Source organism: Agelaius tricolor, unplaced genomic scaffold (assembly GCF_023055355.1).
Source record: "Agelaius tricolor isolate 1412-34295 unplaced genomic scaffold, bAgeTri1.0.p SCAF_1, whole genome shotgun sequence".
NCBI lineage: Eukaryota > Metazoa > Chordata > Aves > Passeriformes > Icteridae > Agelaius > Agelaius tricolor.
The window spans coordinates 52743523-52763055 of NW_027269261.1; the positions used below are offsets into that span (position 1 = coordinate 52743523).

The 19533-nt window shown below is 36.9% G+C and overlaps 1 protein-coding gene across 6 annotated transcripts in view; it reads left to right on the forward strand.

The window, feature by feature from the left end:
• Positions 1-19533, forward strand: part of ADGRG6 (adhesion G protein-coupled receptor G6) — a 110805-nt gene that overhangs the window by 70101 nt on the left and 21171 nt on the right. For all 6 annotated transcript variants that reach the window (XM_071434217.1, XM_071434192.1, XM_071434215.1 and 3 more), the window contains 8 exons: positions 4643-4785; positions 5488-5602; positions 8614-8675; positions 10066-10273; positions 10732-10897; positions 14138-14278; positions 17307-17423; positions 18525-18570. In XM_071434217.1, the coding sequence (XP_071290318.1) occupies positions 4643-4785; positions 5488-5602; positions 8614-8675; positions 10066-10273; positions 10732-10897; positions 14138-14278; positions 17307-17423; positions 18525-18570 (998 nt within the window). The remainder of the gene's footprint in view (positions 1-4642; positions 4786-5487; positions 5603-8613; positions 8676-10065; positions 10274-10731; positions 10898-14137; positions 14279-17306; positions 17424-18524; positions 18571-19533) is intronic.

The following is a 19533-nucleotide window of genomic DNA, read 5'->3' on the forward strand; positions in this document are numbered from 1 at the left end:
AAAAGAACAAGTGAAAATCCTCAGGTTTCTCCACAGTGCCCCATTGGCATCTTTTGTCCATGACCTGTGAAGAAAGCCTTCATCACAGATTCAAGAATTTGGGATTTCCTTTTGAGTGACTGAAGGATGGTACCTTCTTAGTCTCCTGCTGAAGCTTCCTGCCCTTTTCCAGCTTCCAATGACTTATTTTGTCTTTCCACTGACTTTAACTAGATTTAGTGAAGATCTGACATTGTTAGATGCCATTTTTAGAAAAGCAGTGTATTGGGGAATAGGGTTTTCTTCATTGTTCCAGAACATAGTGCAAGTGTAGCCAAAAACCCATTTCAGCAAAGACCAGCTGTTCCATGTGAGGGATTCCAGTCCTTTCTGGTTTGACTTTGCAACATTCTCTTGTAATGAATAGCCTTCATACCAAATTATCACATATTAAAAGTGCTTTCTGTTGAAAGGCTGTAGTTGATTGTATTCCCACACCAGATCTGCAAGGAGGAGCAAGACTCAGAGACACAAGCCAAGGCATGAGGCGTGACCATGGTGCTTGCAAAATTCTTCTGCTACAATGGTCATTAACTTAAAAGGAAGGCTTAGGATGCTTTTATTTTTAGTAGTCCAAAAAGTAGCTGCAATTTTTAGTTTTGTGTCATGAAGTCTCAGATTTTATATTCTAACTATAACATCACCTTCTCCAGGGAAAGGAAATTCTTTATCCTTGACATTTCTTTGAATGTGTCTGTTAAGTCATATTTTTTTTGCTCTCTGTTTTGAACACTTTAATGTGTTGCAGTCAAAATCACCTCAAGTAAAAGATTATTTGCAACTCAGATGCTTCTGTAGAATTCTTTTAGTTTTCCTCTGCTTTCAAACTTATTTCTGTCTTACTCTGTGAGTTTTCTAACATTTTGTCTGCTCTTTGTATTGTATCTTCACTGAGTGACTTATGGAACAGTCAGCTCTTTTTTGTCTGTCCAGTTAATGTGAAGCAGTTAAAACTGTTACTGTCATATTTTCTGGAAAAATCCCTTTGCTCGGGATTTCTCTCCTGGGAAGCTGAGAAGCCTCAGAAAGAAAAGAAAACGATAATTATCTCATTGCTTCGCCTGTGTTTTGCTGCTTTAAAATGTATTTGGAGATTGTTTATCCAAAAGGTGGTTGTTTCATTAGTTTCATGTGAATTGTTTTAACTTAATAACCAACCACAGTCAAGCTGTGTCCAAACTCTAGAAAGAGTCAGGAGTTTTCATTATTGTCTTTTAACCTTCTGTAAATATCCTTTCTCTATTGTTTAGTATAGTTTAATATACTATTCTTTAATATAATATAGTACCATAAAATAATAAATTAACCTCCTAAAAACATAAAGTCAAATTCATAATTTCCTTTCTCTATCTAAAAAACCCCACAAATATGAAATAAAACCTCACAAGTGACTCTGCAGGCCTACCTGTGTGGCCAGTCTTCAGTTATAGCTATCCATCACCACTTATCTTCAGAGACAACATAACCATGAGATTAGTAAAGAATTTAATGTTGACATTTGAAAACTATTTAAAATATGCCAGGGTAGTCAGCTCTGAAATTCCCAGGACTTTTAGTGGAAATTAAGATTCTGCAAGTATTTAGTTTCTTTAAAAGTAGTTGTTTATATTCTTTAAATGAAGTTATACTAACTCTGAAGGAAATTAACAGTGACTTGTGAAACAGTTCAACAACAGTAATTCCGTATTAGTTCAGCCTGTCTAGTACAACAGAAAGGACAAATGTGCATTGCTAATTATCAGCTGCATCTCTCCAGGTGCAAGGCAGCCTGTGCTGCAGGGCTCGTGTGGTTTGTTAATCCTTCCTCCGGGCTCCTCGCAGGGCGCAGCAGCGTAACCACAGCCCGTGTGTAGGCACACTGTCCTGGAATAGCTCTGAGTCACGCTGCCGGAGAAGAAAGCTGGCTTTGTGGCCTGGGCCATGGCAGCTCAGGCTCCACCACTGCCTCCTGTGCCTCTGATGAGGATGCAGCTTCATAAATTGCTCTCTGAGCCAGCATAGCTTAACAGACCAGGACAAAGTGGGATAGACACTGGTCTTCCCAAGCTTTCCTGCTTGCTCCAGCTGTCACCATTTCAGTCAAAGAGAAGAGAAACATACTAATCCCTGTTGTGTTTAACTACACCACTGTTCATTTTTTAAAATTATATTGATGGCAGTAATGTTGGCAGTGCAGGTTACGATAGAGGGTGTGGAATTTGTAATTGATTACTGCTGTGAGAATCTATCTGCCTTTATATGTCACACAATGAAAGATTTAAAGTTGGGTGTAGCTAATCCAGTGACACGAGCAGAGCATGGCAGCGTTGCCATTTATTTGAATGCTGGCCTTGAGAATTTGGTCTTCACCATTATAATGTTTTCTTTCTGGGATCTGAGTGTGACAAAAGTGGAAGGAAGCACTGAACTTCATGTTGCGTCAGCTGTCAAGTTACAAAGTATTTATTTAGTCTGGGAAGCTAGCATGAGTCATTCTAAAAAGTTTGTGGAAATTGTTTTCATCATATTATGGAGTAGGCTCTTATTATACAGTATACATGACCTGTGCTTTAAGAGTTTCTCAGAAAACAACAGATTGGTTTAAGGGATTCTTTTTGCCAGTGCTTCACAATCAATACTTTTCTCTGTAATTTTTCAATATAACTGCAACTAGTTCTACCTCATCTATCATTATCCCTTCTATTTTGTTGGCATTGTCCTTCCTCACAGGTATGGATACTAAATATCATTTTGGTTAGTTGGGAATCCTGAAACAGGCAGCTAAGCAGTAGTGGTGACTGTTCAGAATGTCTGTTCTGCAGCCAGAGTGCTGAGGTAGGGAGTGGCATCAGTATATTAAGTTTTCCTCTCCTGAAGTAAAGGGAATAGATGACTGAAGCCAGAATCTTTTAGGAAAGATGGTTAAATGCCAGGAGACTCTGGGGCTGAAGTACTGGAGGGCTGAAGGAATTGGCAGTCCTGTAGGGAATTTCCATGCTTCTAAAAATAAATGTTGTAATAAGTTTGTGCTTGTAACATATCTGAGGTATACAGAAAAAGCCTGCTAATGCATATCCACCCTACTGAGGCTATTTGCCATATAGATGTTAAACACCCCACAGAGACCAAAGCAATGTTAGGAGGAACTCAGTATCTCTGGGAGCAGGAAAGGAGAGACCTGGCCTGAGATAGCTGGAATTTCTCTGCTAAAATACATCCACTGGGAAAGGAGAAAGCCGAGCCTGCAGGTGGTCACATTTTTATCTTTCTTCTACAGCAACATGTAACCAGTAAAGCAGTGAATATGCCAAGAAAATTAGACACATCAGTAAAGTGAAGTTATGAGCTGTCATCATGGGGATGTCTTTCTGAAAGACTTTTTTAGTTGAAGTCCTGGTCTGTCAAGGAAGGACTACCTGAAAACCGTACTGGCCCTCTTCAGCACCTCTACAGATTTTTTTCTGCTACTCTTCTTCCCATAGTCCACAAGCCCCTTTAGCTCACTGTTGCTTTCTTGTGGCACAGGGGGCCACAGGTGAAAGCACCCCTGATGGGTGTGTGCCCTGCTCACTGTATGTGTGCTGGCAGTGCCACTGCTCCCCAGGCTGCCAGGAACAGCTCACACACTCCAAAGGTCTGTCTTTATTCAGGCTGATGGGTATCCAAAGGCAAGGCTAAGATGAAGACAGCCCAAAGCATGTTTGCTTTTTCCTTTTTTCCACATTTTGGCCTCCATGGACATCCAATGTTCCATGCTTTAGAGGCTTACCTCCTACTAGCCAGAGCCAAGTAATGCTCTTGGGTACCAACATATTCTCATCTCCAACAGTTCCTTTTGTCCCAGGAGGAAATTTCTGTGCCTTCCACTCTGGGCTTATTTCCTGTGTCCTGCTAGAACTGGTTTGCTGTTCATTATTTCCCTTCCAGAAAAGCAATGTTTTTGGACAAGGGTGGGGCCTGTTTTATTTTGTTTGCAGGAAAGAGTCTTGGGCACTTTGAACTACTTCTGATGTCCAAGAAAGTAGCAGTGGGCTACAATACAGAAACAGCTATTAGTGCTCAAACTTCGATTAGTCATCTGAGGAACTCGACTTTCCTAATTATGACTAAAAGCTTCAGAAGTATGTCAGGGTGTTTTTCACTCCTTAAAAAAAACTTAAGAGATTTAAATGTTAGGCATCTGTTCTTTGTTAACCTCCTAGTCTTTCTCTGTATTCCAGAGGTGGATCCTCTGGAAGATGACTTGTCCCACCCTGACAAGTTTTGTGAGGTGGGATGAATCAGCTCTTAAGTTCCTAAGCCATTAGCAACCAGATGTTTAAAATTAATTAGGGCCCATTTAGAATTTACAACTCTATGGTTTCATCTTCTGAACTCTTCTGAAAACATTTTTTAGCTCTTTTGATGAGATGCTTTTTAAAGGTAAGTAGGAGATGAAATTTCCCAGCTGTATTTTCTTGTCATGGTCCTATATATACAAAAGTATTAATTTACAGATAATGAGCAACAGTGTTTTGGTGACACTGTTCCATACTCAGAAAACCAGGGTTTGTAAGATATTTTTATTTCCACACATTTGGCCTCTGCTCTCCTGACTGAAACACTTGGATAATTTTCTTTGCAGTTTCAGTGCTTTGGCTCTTCTGGTTTATAATTCTACCAACAATATCAATTTAGAAGAGGAGGACATCCGACAGAAGCTCATAAGTAATAATCGAACCATGGAAGAGGGATATCAACTTCATACTGTGGATGTTGATCCAGTGGGTGAGTAGTGTTCAGCTTTGTTACACAACAAATTTTTTTTTTTTTGCTTGTTCATAAATAAACGTCTTCTATGTTAAAATAATCACATATTTCCAAACAGTATGATGGTTTCAGATTTTAAATTGCCCCTATAAACCTAGTTGTTCCACTAATCTCAAAGAGCCATGCTCAAAATACCACTTTTAATGCAAACAAAGTTGTCCAAATTGCTTTAGTCAATGTCTTGCTGTCTGGTTAAAAGAGGCTTGGAGGTTCCTGACAGCTCCTCTGGTGGTTTGAGGATAACAAAATATGCATTACAGCCAGAGCTAAAATGAGACATTTTGGACCTCTAAGGCCCCTCATCCCCACTTCTCAATGGTGTTTGTATTTCGGACTACAGTTGCCCTTAATCTATCTTCTTTTAGATCTAATCTCTTCCCATTCAGCTTCTAGCAAAGATTGCCCTTCCTTTGGAAGGGAGGAGGTGGAGGCTGCTGGAGTGCATGGATGCAGCAGACACATTTAAGTCTTGCCTTTGAGCAGCAGCAGCGTGGATGATTCCCTATTGTGCACCCCTCTACTGCCACTCTATTGCAACGACCAAGCATTTCATTTTAAGACAATTTTGTGCTGTAGGCTGGTTGATGAGCTGAGGACAATAAATGGAAGATGATTAGGTGAAGAAATTTGCTATTAACACTGATATACTAATTTTTACAGAAAAATGTTTAGCTGAAGAAAACCCTCCAAACTATTTTTGGCCAGATACCAGGCCTACTGTGACCAACTTCACATATTGCCACGGGAGCTCAGTTCAGACTGCATCAAGAACCTGGTAGGTGTTCAAATATCTGAGAAGCTGAGTTGTTTCTCATGCAACTTTCTGGTTATATATAGTTATTATTTTGTTATATATAATGGTTGTCATTGGCTAGTATTGTATTTCAGGAAGATTTTTTCTATACCATTAGAGATTAGGGAGGTGCAGTAATATTTTGTATTTCATTGATAAGAAAAATCTAATCTACCACTTTGTAGGGCATATTGGGGCCCACAATTAATACATGTTCAACATGACTACAAAAATAAAGTCTTCTTCTTACAGAATGAAACTCTTTTACTCAAGTCACAGAATCATAGAATGGGTTCAGGTTGGAAGGGAGCATAAAGATCTACTAGTTCCAAACTCCCCTGCCATGGGCAGGGACACTTCCCACTAGACCAAGTTGCTCAGAGCCCCATCCATCCTGGCCTGGAATGCTTCCAAGCATGGGGCATCCACAACCTCTCTGGACAACCTGTGCCAGTGCCTCACTACCCTCAAAGTAAAAAAATTTCTTTCTAATATCTGGTTGAAACCTAATCTCTTTCACTTTAAAACCATTTTCCATTTTCTGGTCACTACATGCTCTTGTAAAAAGTCCCTGTCCAGCACCCTTTAGGTGCTGGAAATGCCCCAGAGCTTTCTCTTCTCCAGGATGAACAACCCCAACTCTCTCAGGTTCTTTACAGGAGAGGTGCTCCAGCCCTCTGATCATTTTTGTGGACCTCCTTTGGACTTGATCCAGCTAGTACACATTTTTCTTATCTTGCAGGCTCCAGAGATGTATGCAGCTGCATGCAACCAGGATGTGGTTGGCTTTCTGGGCTGCATCTTCCACCACCATCCCCAAGTCCTTCTCTTCAGGGCTGCGTTTAATCCCTTTTCCTCCCAGGTCTCCAATTGTCCTTGAGATTGCCCTGACTTGCATGCAGGACCTTGCACTTGGCCGTGACCTTTATGTTACCGTACCCAAAGCTTCAAATTTGCTACCACTCCACCACTACTATCTAACTTGTGCAAGAATTAGCATAAAATTCTATGAAGATGAGACGTGTATTTGGTTTAATGCAAACCACCTCATCTCATTAGGGGAAAAGTAAAAGAAATTGTGTAACAAATATTTTGCCAGTAGTTAGTCATAACTGAAGGTGGGGATAATCTTATGCTTAAAGATCTGAACTTGAGTTTTTAAGGTTTAAGAAATTTTCCCTAATATAAGGGGTTTTTTGCAAACATCTACAAAAGACTTTGACTCTGTATGTCCATTTCCCATTTGTAAAAGGGGAATATTATTACTTCTGTTTATATATTACCAAAATATTATGGCTTTGATCTCCTTTGAGTGCCTTAAACATGCTAATGATGATGCAATATTAATTAATTGCTTCAGTATTTAGGAAGATTACTTATTAAATGCAATATATTAGTCTTATCCACCCACATTGCATCTGGAACATGTTCTGAGAAGACCAGATCTCTTACTTTTTCCAAATAGTATGGTAACATGGATATGAATCAGCTTTGAGTTTCAGTGCCAAACAGGAAAGCAACCCACATTATACTTAAATAACTCACTTCCTCAGCCTCCTAATCTTGTACAAGAACTGATTCTGACTGACCAACTTTTGTTGTAGAGTGAGTAGTGCAGAAATCAAGTTGTTTTTATGTCACAGCCTCAGAATCAATAAAAATTTAGGTTTCTGGTCTTTGCTGTTCAAGTATTGCTTATCTTTATTATTCATTCGTGGTCTACAAATGATTGTGTACAGCACTTCTCATTTAAAAAAAAAATTCCTGTGTTCTGCCCTGTGTTGTGCCTTCCTGTGCCCCACAAGCTTTTGCCAATATGGAACACTGGTGGGATTTGTTTGGAGAGAAAAGGAAGCTCTTTTAAAAGTCTCTTCTAGTCATCTGCATTCCACAGTAGATGATTACCTCTGCTGTTGCAATAAATGTCAGCTGATCAGCTGAGGAATAATGTTATTTTATCATGTGCTGAGTAAAGGGATAAAGTTTTCCCCTTTACCATCCTTCCTTTTTCCATGCTGTGATAGCATGATTGTCTTTAAAGAAAACTGAGGCAAAAGTGTTTTCAGTTTTGGAGCCATTTTTATAGGGTGGCAAAGGCTGAGGGAGCTGGGCCTGTTCAGCCTTGAGAAGAGATGACTGAGGGGACCTCATCAATGTCTATGAGTATCTGAAGGGAGGGTGCCAAGAGGATGGGTCCAGGCTCAGTTCAGTGGTGCCCAGCAATAGGACAAGGGGCAGTGAGCAGAAACTGATGCACAGGAAGGTCCACCTGAATGTGAAGATCTTATTTACTGTGTGGGTTACCAAGGACCAGAATAGATTACCCAGAGAGGGTGTGGAGTCTCCCTCACTGGAGTTACTCAAGAACAGTCTGGACACAATCCTGTGCCATGTGCTCTGGGATGACCCTGCTTGAGTTGGGCAGTTGGACCAGATGACCACTGTGGTCCCTTCCAACCTGACCCATTCTGTGATTCTGTATTTTGCTATGGTAAGGCTTTAGAAAACAACCACAAAAAAGGAATCTTTATATCTGCCCCTAACTTTGGACCTGGATCCAATAGTTACCTACCCTAGTTTTCATTGGTGGAATAAATTTATACCTTCACATGGCTCCTGTGCATGTTCTTATGAGAGGCAGTATGTCTTGCTATGGGCTAGATCAAATCCATTTATATCAAGGAGAAATTATAGAAACAGCATATGCCTAGACCATAATAGGGGCATAATAGTTTGTGTCAATATTTGGGTCTTTCCTGAAACACAAAGCCAGAATTTCCACTGAAAAATTGGGATTTTTCTCAGCACTATCTTGTAATCAATCATATACTTCACTGTCAAGTATATATATTGTGTTTCACTAGGGGCCATGTTGCTATGAATATTGGGAATTGAGAAGAGTGGACCACTGTGAAACCTACATAAGAATTATGAAATATTTATGTAATTTTGTTATGATATTTCATGTGAATTTTCTCATTTTCCCTCTTTAGCTATTTGGGTCTGCAGAATTATACATCATACTGGGGTCAACCTGATCTTAGAAATTGCACAGGTGGGTATATTAGTGTTGGTCTTTGGAAGAATATATTTTCTCTTTATGCTAAGTTGTTTAAAAATATTTCTAAAAATCAGTGCAAAGTAAATAATTAAACTCTGGGGAAGTGCACCCAAGTTCAATTCAGCTCACCCATTTAGAGCTCTAGAAAGCAATTACTGAATTAAATCAAACTCTTCAGGCAATTTAATCAAGAGAAAAGGAAGGTGGTATCTTACCTCTATTTGATATTCAAGTTCGGAAAATTTTTAAATATTTTGAATGCCTGCTAGGGGAAAGGCTCCTGCTCTCTTCACTGGACTCACAATCAGATATTTGCAGATTTATTCTCTGTTTCTAAAATACCCTTTTATGTCATTTTGGCCATGAAAGAGTAATAAAATAAAAGTACTACAATGTTTTGGTCCCTTTTTTTAGTGCCAAAGCTAGTGAAGAGAATTATACATTCACATGTATAATATGCAGAGCACCTACAGTAAGCTCTTGCTCTGAATTCCTGTCTTGGAGAAGCCTCTTTTGGTGTGCTAGGGAGCCTGGCTGCCTAACTCAGTCAATTGGGTACTTGCACTCAAATTATATGAACAACCTCATGTCATGTAAGATGTAAAATGAACATTCCAAAGTAAGTATATCAGAAAAATGTATTATTAAAAACAACCCACAGTCAGTTGAGAAACTAAAAAGGACGATCTTTCAAAATGTTATTTGCAAATTCCATTAAACTTTAAATGTTTTGGTGTTGTTATAGGTTAGGGTTTATATTAGTTTTCTTTCCAGGTGGCATTGAAATTACAGTTTAACATGTTTTGCCATTGGACATGCTATCAAACTTTCCTTATCAGGAAGATTCTTGTCATGAAATTTGCTTGTGTGTTGTGCTTGCCAGGACTCTGACAAGTAAGAGTAGCATCCTCTGAAAGAAGTGAAGCATTTGCAAGGGGGTCAGACTTTCTTCAGAAAGCTTAAAAGAGTGAACACTTTTTCAGTAATAGAGACTTTGGATGCATTTCTTTCACTTCAAGAGTGAAACTTTTTCCCAGTGGAAAAGAAAGGATAGCATAAGGAGGGAAAAAAGAGAGATACTATCCATTGTATTCCTCTCTTTTTCATTCAATCCTCCCTTTCTAAAATAGTTCTGATTTACAAACTCAAATCAAAACAAAGAAAAGAAAGACACAGCCAATGTGGATAGTATATAATCAGCACATCCTGTATACTTTTTTTAAAAAATTTTAAGTTTGACAAAATGATGAAATCCTATGTTCATTACATATACCATAGAACATACCCTAGCTTTCAATAGTGATGATAAAAATTTGCATTTCTGGACTACTTCAGGACTGTAATGCATTATTTTTGCTTTTTGCTTGATTCTGTATGCTCACAGAAAATGCAGCAGATATTGCCAATCAGCTTCTGAATCTCACTGGTGAGGGGCAGCAGCTGACCTCAGACAAAGTAAATGACGTTGTGCAGAAGCTCAAAAAAATTGTGAATGATGAAGAAATTGATGAATCTCTGGGTTCTACCGTGGTGACAATTTTTTCCAATATTCTAGCCAGTTCAGACAGTGTATTGGCAGCCTCATCTTCAGAGTAAGTATTTCTGCATTTGAGAAAAGCTTTTGAGAGCAACCTGCAAGGCTGTAAGGATTCATTCTTACATGTATAGACAAACAAGAAAATCAAAGTTTTCTGATTTCCATCAAAAACAATTTTCCAAAACAGATACACATATTTCTTCTTTTAGTGTGCTTGACAAAGTATTTGGATGGAAAAGAAGTCTTTTGATACATGACAGCATAGATATAAGTATTGTTGGAAAATTATTTCAGGACCAGTGATATGTAGTCACACAGTTTCTGTCAGTAAAAAGCTTTTGTTTTCAAGAGACATGCATAAATTTACAGTCCAACAGTCTCCTTGTGAATACACAGATGGGTAATAAAAGCATAGTAACAAGAGGATCATCTTGTTATGTGAGGGGCATGCAGAGCATAGGTGGGGTTTTTTCTGTATTCAGTTTTCAGAGTAATTTTTATTTCTGTTTTTAGAGCTCTAAAAACTATTGATGCCTTGGCTTTAAAGATCCATTTTGCTGGACCATCCATGAGTATTTCAACACGAAATCTCGCACTTGGAGTGTCTTCTATAAATTCAACTTCATTCAAAGGTGGTGCTTTCAGCGTCAGTCCACAGAATAATGCATCTGATTTCCAGGTACACAACAAGCAGCTGTATTTGAACATGAAATGTGCCTGTTGTTCCAAGCGTGTTTACTGTGGTTCCTATAAATCCACTTACAACTCCCAGTTCTCCCCCTACTTTCTATTTCCTTTTTCCTACAATCATCCAAACAGATAACAGATTAATGTAGTATTTCCTTGAGTGACAGGAAACACAGATAAACTCACATTCCATGCAGATAAAAAGTAATTTGGCTTATAAATCCACAACACACTTGACCTTTTTTTTTAGTTTTGTGGGGATTTTTTTCTAGTGAAAAAGGAAAATAACTTTTAACAATCTGTGGTACTGACCACTGTACAATATCTAACAACTCTTTTGATGTCTTTCAGCTTTAAAATAAAACACCTATATATAGGTATCTACTTATAGATTTCTGCAGATATGAAAGTTCTTCAGCCTTCCAGTAGTTTAAATATTAAGTGCTAAAAGAAACCTGAGTCTAATCCAGTTGTCCACATATAGGTTGATTGGCTTGTACCATTTAGGATATCTGAGGCATTCAAGTCATTCATGTGGAGCTTTACCAGCCTAGACATAAAAAATAAAATGAACAGAGATCACACAAAATTTAGGAAGGTCTCCAGTGCTACAGGATCTAGACACGATACTCTAGTTAAGATATTTATCATCACCTCAAAAATATTTTTTCTTTCCTTTTTTTCCCACAAATAGAAAAAAACAGACATCTTAATATCTGAAATACTGCTTGAGAAGCACATGAGCACCAACAGGATTTTCCAAAGGTCCTTTTGAAACCAGTAGTGATGAGGTGCCAAAAATTTATAAATTTCACTACATCTTAAGATACCTAAATACTTTTTAAAATGCAATACATTTTAATTTTTTTCAGTTAAATAGGAAGTCTGTGACTGAGGTAATGTAATGTCAGTTTCCCGGGTGTTTAACCATTCAAGTACAGTGAGTCTTACTTGGAGAAACACATAGAAAATATTACACAGAAAGAGAAAAAAATCTGCTATCATTTGGGCCAGAGGAACTAAAACTGAATTCAACAAAATATGGCTTTATATAAACAGTTAAAGACTAATCACTAGAGTATAAATATTGTATGGAAACAATTCCTGCGGCAAACTGGCAACACAACAATCCTAATAAATGTCTGATCATTTTATAAAACATGATATACTGTAAAAATCAAAACAAGAATGAAGACAGAAAAATGTCTACTTCCTAGAAGAAGTAGTAGTAATATAATAGTCTTTAGGACTTGTACATATATGTAAATTTTGGATCAAAACTCAAATGCTTTTTTAAATAGATAAAAATAGACTTAATGTACTTGAGTTTTCACATACCTATATTCCTAGATATTTTAGTTAAAATTCCTTTGAATCAATTTTATCAGAAATTTTTGGTGATTGTAAATCTACTTTTGTTTAACTCTCATATTAATGAAGCTTAATAGCTGTTTGTGAAGCTGAATAGTTCTTTGTTATCAAAGGAATGTTTCTCCTGCAGATTTCATCCTTTATTTATGGAAAGAGGAAAGGAAAATTCTGAAGCCAGGTTTTAGATGATCATACATAGAACAGGAATTACCATCTGTGGCTTGAGGACATCCAGGAATTTTCTCGTCCAGGAATCATTTATTACAGCACTGTCTAAATAATCATAAAATCCAAACTTCGTCAAATTATTTATACTGTTCCTATTGGAACATGAGCTTCTTTTCAGACTTTCACATTTCCAACAGCTGATTGAGAATTCTTAGCATCCTTCCTACCAGAAAAGTTGCAGCAGCTGTGGGCACCATTTATATTTTCCATGCCGGTCAGAAAGATACTTTCTGTCCCTGCTGAAGGGAGATTCCCTTGTGAAAGCCCACGTTTTTCACCACTGTAGTGATGATCTATCCTAGGCTCATCAGGGAACATTAAACTCTTCAAGCTGTATGTCAGAATGTTTCCAGATATTTTTTTTCTTGTATTTTTTTCTTAAAGTAGATACCAAGCAAATTTATCCATGGCAATTTGGAAAGATTCTATTTCAGTCCCCTGTGTCTTTATGTTTCTTGCCAAAACTTTGACTAAGTTAGGTTTTGGTGATTCATATTATTAAATTGTTCCTGTAATATATCCATGCTTCTTTGGAGAAGCCTCTTCTACCCTATTTGCAGACAGTGCCTAATGGGACATCTTTATCACGTACACACTTTCTGTTTACTGTGGCGGAATCAACCTCTGAAAACCTGGTCTTGAACTGCATTTATCCCTGTCAGGAGATGTCTGTGAGCTACTTCTTACTGATTTCCAAGGGTGAATAATCTGTCAATAGCCTATGACTTTTAACTTTCTATTAGCTAATGATGCTTTTAGAATGACACAATTGTCCATGAGAGGCATAAGTACATGGCCAGGATGCCTCTGGGGAAGTCAGTAGTGGGAGTTCCCATATCTCACCGTAAATTCTGAAGTGCTTTTACTATAGAGTGAGCTGACTTTACTATCCTGTGAGCTGGCTTGTTCCCCTTCTTTCAATGGATATGATGGCACACCTTGAGTAGGCCATGGTGGAAAGTGATCAGTCACAGAATTGCTAATAAAATGCAAGGTTGCATCCTCTTATTTCCTACTCACTTGTTATATTCCTGGGCCACAGAGGGCTTTTAGATTTCTGATACATTGCCAATAAAGATTAAATTTATATGATGTCAGAAAGTGTCTTTTTTTGTGTTACAGAGCACAATAAATATGGAAAACTGACATTAATAATTTTTAAATCTGCTTTCCAGAGAAACTATAAAAGCTCATAAGAAAATTATTTCAGATGTGCAGATCAAGGCAACTAATACAATTTAATAAAGAAAGATTCAGAGCATATCTTTTAGTTCTCAACATTGTTTGCTATGAGGAAAAGTATTTTGAATGCTGCTGGAAATGGTTCTGACTGTTGTAATTACCATTTCATTGTTTCCAAATCATCATTATAGCAGTGGAGGAGTTTGTTTCTTTGTTGGTTTTATCTAATATCTTTTTGTAGCAGAAGGCTGATCTCATGCTGGAAAAGTGGGAAACCTCCCTAGCCTTTAAAAAGTTTATTTATTGCATTAACTCTAACATAGTCATTTTAGTGTTGATTGGTTCTAGTCCCATATCTAGATATTTCTGTTTAAGAGTGTGAACTCAGTTGTGGACAACAGATGGTTTCTTTACTGTTTGAAGATGTTCTCCTGTTGTTTTTATTTAACAGATAGATTTTGACAAGGATCAGACAAGTGCCATCGCTTCTGTTGTTCTGCCACCAAGTTTACTGAAGAATTTAAGTCAAGACGAGTTTGAAGTTATATCCAGGGCTCAGTTTACTTTCTTCAATAAAAATGGTCTTTTTCAGGTAAGCATTAATGTACTTGAAGTCACTACAGATAGAGTGAATCAAAGCCAGCTGCTAAAAGTTTCCTGTAGTGTAATCCTTTCACAGTATTTCATGAGTTACAGGAATTAAAAGATGACAGCAAATGTAGGCACTAAAGACAGTCTTATGTTCAGAGCAGCAAAATAGTTGAAGTGCCCAAGTTGAGTTGAAGTCAGTGGTTTAACTGCAAATTCCTCTCACATGTGAAATAAACCTTTTCTCAGGGTAATCTATGGAAAACTGTATCCCAACTGCTTAAAATAGAGGAAAGCAGCAAAAGCGTTTAAAAAAGCCTTTAATTCTGTTAAAATGCATTAATATAACTCCTTGATTTTCAGTGGAGACAGGTTCTTTTCTATCAGGAGGGAATTTGGCATATAACACTGCCAAGTACTCTCCTTTTAAGAGCTGGTTAGCAGTCGTGTCCAGCTGACTGTCCTGTATTCAGTTGGGAATCCCAGGCTGATGGTTAGGAGCCAGAGTATTTTTGTTCATATATGTGTATATATATACACACTGTTCTTTTCATATCTGTGTTCTCATAAGCATACCATATTTTAATAGGAATAAGGAGAACAATACTTGTACCTGAAACCTAAACATGCTCAGGTAGATTTGATATTTTATTTTTCGTGTCTTATCAAATGGTAATTGTAAATAGTGCCTGCATGGTAGGTGCCAAAAATGTTTGGAAGAGTTTGCAGCTTGGAAAAAGAAAACCAAAACCACAGTTATTGGGGAAAAAAAAAAGAGTTAATTAAGAAGGAAACATTGTTTCATGGTGAACTGTAGAATGTGTCTCAGAAGACTTGAGTTTGTTTTCCCATCAGTATTTCAAGTGACCTTTGGCTCTTGTGCATCCGCAGAACTCCGTAGTATTGTATTGTCCCTATATTATCGTTTTTATTGGCAGTGTATCCAGATTCTTCAGATAATCTAGGCAAGAAAATACCCATGACCCACAGTTGCCTTCTGAAATACACCCCAAAGTATTTTTATTTTAAATTGTATTCGTTTTAAGACTGCTTTTGAGAAAAACAGGATGAATATCTTTAATAAAAAAAAAAACCCAGAAGAATACAGATGAAGGCTGGTCATAATGGCATAAAATCATATGAAGTCAGAATGTGTCCCTTAATGGTGCCAGAATGCATTTCTAAGTGGTACTTAATAAGCCATTGAAAAACAAAGACCATAAAAATTGCACCTTAATTTGCAACTAAAATGCCTTTCATTTTTTATGTGTTTTTCAAAGTCTTTATGGGTGATGTCTTTAACATAATGAATTAAAAATGTGCAATCCTTACATTTTTAGGAAGTCTAAAAATAAAGGAAGTTAAAGAAAAAGGGGATTAAAATAAGGCTTACAAATAAACTCCACATGCCATCTCAAACCAAATAACTTTATCCATTAGTATAAGAGCAATTTATTTGTATTGCAGTTCATATTTCTTCCATGTGCAATTATGAATATCTGAATGCTATTAGTTGTCTTCCTTAAAAGTATTCAACATAACAGTGAAGCATACTTTGCAGTATTGGAAGTGGGCATTATTGTATTGCAGCTGAGAGAATTCCATTAAGTTTTGGCTTGTAATTCATTATAGATGGTTCCCTTACTTAGAGGGCTATATAAAAGCTGTTCAGGGTGGGATTCACTTCACCAAACACAGGTGTGTTCAGTGTAAACATCTGTGCCTGAACTGTTGAACTTCAGCTGAACACAGCCTTATGGCTAAATAAGTAGAAATCTGTATTTTCCTTTAAAGCACATATAAGAATACATTAAATTGCCTTCACTAAAGAGACCAACTGTGTCTCGTTTTTCTTATCTGCTACAGACAGAATCCATTGAAACCTGTGGAAATATGTCCAAGGACTTTCATAGACTTTGTTGGATGCTCAAATTTAGGTGGTAGCCAAGAGCCTTTTTCTTGTCTGAGTACTAAAGAACTGCCTAGAGATTTGCATTTTCTTTCCTCTTCAGTTTTTAAGGTTTTAGGAAATTTTGCCACAAAGCTCCAGTATAATCTGAAATACTGTGTCTGAAAATTCTTGGATATGGTTCTTGGGAAATAAAATACTCTTCTCAGGATAATATCCACTGAATAACAGAAGCTATTGTGTCTCTCATGAGTGGTGGGATCTCACAAGCCCAGTGCTGAGCTGAAACCTGATGTCTTGTTAACAAAACTCCTAAATGGAAGGAATCAAGGGTTCAGGAGTTTGGCAGACCAGATTTTGGGAGGGAAAGTGAGTGGCAATAGAAGACTTTATTTTACCTAAGATCTGCCACAGGCAGTAACCTAGCTTTCCAACCAGGCATGTAAATGTGCAGGTTCCAATAGAAGCCTATCAAAAGAAAAAAGCACTGCTAATGCACTCCCATTTCAACAAATAATTAATTTCCAAGAAAAACATCTCTTCTGGAAAATTGTCAGCTGCAGGTTAAAAATCCTACTGGTCAATGATAATGTCAGAATTCTATTTCAATTCCTATCAAATAAGACCTTACAGAAAATGCTATCCCCTTCAGTATGTAACATTGCTTTGAATTTGTTTACTACTTCATAGTCATTCATTGTAAGATTGAGGGTGATTTAGCAACTATGTCCAGAAAACGGTTTATTCTCTAAAAACTTTGCATTTCCTAAAGGACAGTATCAACAATAAGATAAGTGAGCTCGTTCTTGCTTGTTTAGGGAAATGAGCTAATCATATCACGGGTTGTTATCTGCCACATTGTTTGAGTTATAATTTTGTTTGCCGTCTAGCCTCTCTATAATTGTGCCTATGCTTTATGGCTACAAGAAAAGTAGGAAAGCCTCCATGAGGCTAACCCATAATTTGATTTTATAAACATAACATTCTTATATTGTGTGATCAAAAGTACAGAAATGCTGACAACTTACTTATTCTGGCACGCTGCAAAAAGGAAACTGTGTACTCTGGCTTTTATGTTATGTTCCATGTAAGCACTTAGTATATTTTTCTTAATCTCTTGAAGGATGCAGAAAATCCTGCCAATTTGACCAGTTTCGTGGTAGCATGCAGTATTGGAAACTTAACCATTCAGGATCTTCAGGATTATGTGAAGGTTACAATCAAGCATACCAAAATTCAGGTAAAACAAGACTGTTTATTCAGAGGAAGAGGAATGCAGATTAAATATGGCAAAAGCTAAGATTATAATCTGATTTATATGGATGGATTTTGAGTAAGATCTAACGCAAATCAAAATGAAGAAGTCTAGGACAAAAGCATGCAAGCACAACACAGAAATAAATAATCTCTCCCGTCCTCATACATTCACACTCCATTCGTGACTTAATATTTATCTGCAAGACAATTGATTCTACCCCTCAGAAGCAATTTTGTGCCAATAACTGTTGGTGAAACCTTTGTTAATGACCATATTCATGACATAATTTATTACACTGTTACTTCATGATTACTTAAATTCTTTGACCAAACATTATTTGCACTGTTAATAGTTCCCAGAATTATTTTTTTGTTATGTGGTTTTCATCAGAGGAATGGACAGAAACACACTTATAAAAGATGACTACAGTAAATTTAGGGAAATACAGAACAAATGCAACCTTTTGGCACACACTGTTCCAGTTAGAAAATGTGTGAGCTTGACTCCGTTCTCAGTATCTAATTCAAAAGAGGCACTAGCACTTGAAACATTAAAGAAAATGTTAAAATGAAATACCTAAGTAAATTGTTTATGTAATGAGAAACTGGTTTGTAATTGTCACAGCTCAATTGACTTTGTCTTGCATTGCATTACAATGAATATTTTAAGGTGAGGCAAAAAAACCTACACATGGGTTCAGCAGTCACTTGTACATTTTCAAGCTTTACATAGAGGATTCATGAAGAAGCCTTAAGGCAGTAAACAGGTGAAAGTATTTAGATTATATAAAGACATCATATTCATGGATAACTTCAATAATTTGAAAACATCATTATTCTGAGGATGTGCAAAGGGAACTCTTGAACAGTACATAGAAGTAGTGCTCCAGATTTTGCAATTTGGACAAATCCATTTTTCTAGCAGGAAAAAACTCTAATTTGACACTAGGCAAATTTTCAACAATCAAATTATATGGATTCTTCAGCTCATTAAATGAAAATATATGCATTGCAACATCTGTTGTAAATGATGAGATTTATGTCTGAAGAGATATACAAAGTCTACTTTTACATCTGTTCTTAGGAAGATCCTAAACCTACCTGTGTCTTCTGGGATATGAACAAAAATGGTAAGTTTGAAAGTACTGTAATTTCTTTCATGAAGGGAATAATATGTCTGAGTCTTAAAATTGGTCACAGTATTGGCTATTTTGCTCCCAAATCGATCATTTCAGGATTCAATAAAGTCCACTCAATGAAGTGTATAATTTTTTCTGGGTAACATAGTTACTTGTAACAGCAAATTTTAAATGCTCCTTTTTAAAATTTGTTTTTAATGTAAATGTTTTTAACATTTAAAAATTTTCCATTAAGCTTTTCCAAATTTTTCCCGTAGCTGCAGTTTTTCTCTACTCTGTCTGTATGAGCAAATTAAATTATAATGCTACTCAGACACATGAATGGTTCTTAGCACACTTTAACTGCTCATTTTTTAAAGAACTTGGTTATATAGGTGTAAGATTGGCACTGTTACAGATTATAAGCTTTTATGGTCACATATGGAGACACATTAATAAAGCAACATTTTTAGACCATTCTTCATCAAAGAATGGTCACTACTGCCAAACCTGTGTGTGGTGTTTTATTCAGGCTCTTAATCCATTGCACAAAGTCATTCTCTGGGATGAATTTCCAGATGTCTCTGTTTTAGAGATCACTGCTGAGAATTTTCTCTTCCTTACAATGAAACAGAGCTGAGGATTTTGGATGGAGAGGTTCAGTACACAGAGTCTTGCAAGAAATAAAATTTAACATCCAAATTTGTAATTCAAAGTAGGAAATACAGACTGAGCAACTGAGGAGAATTCAGCAGGATTAAAATGAGCAAAAAAATCATAAAAACTAGTTAGGAAGCTGAACTTAAGAATCACATTAAAGGAGAAACAACACAGGGATGGAAGTAACTATTCACAGTGGCTGCTTGAGTGGAGAAGAGTTTTAAGTGGTTTTGGAATATCTTCACAGTATTCTTCACAGTATTTTGGAGAATGTCTTGAATTTGAGTGTTTGATTGTCTTGAAGTTAGAGAGCAA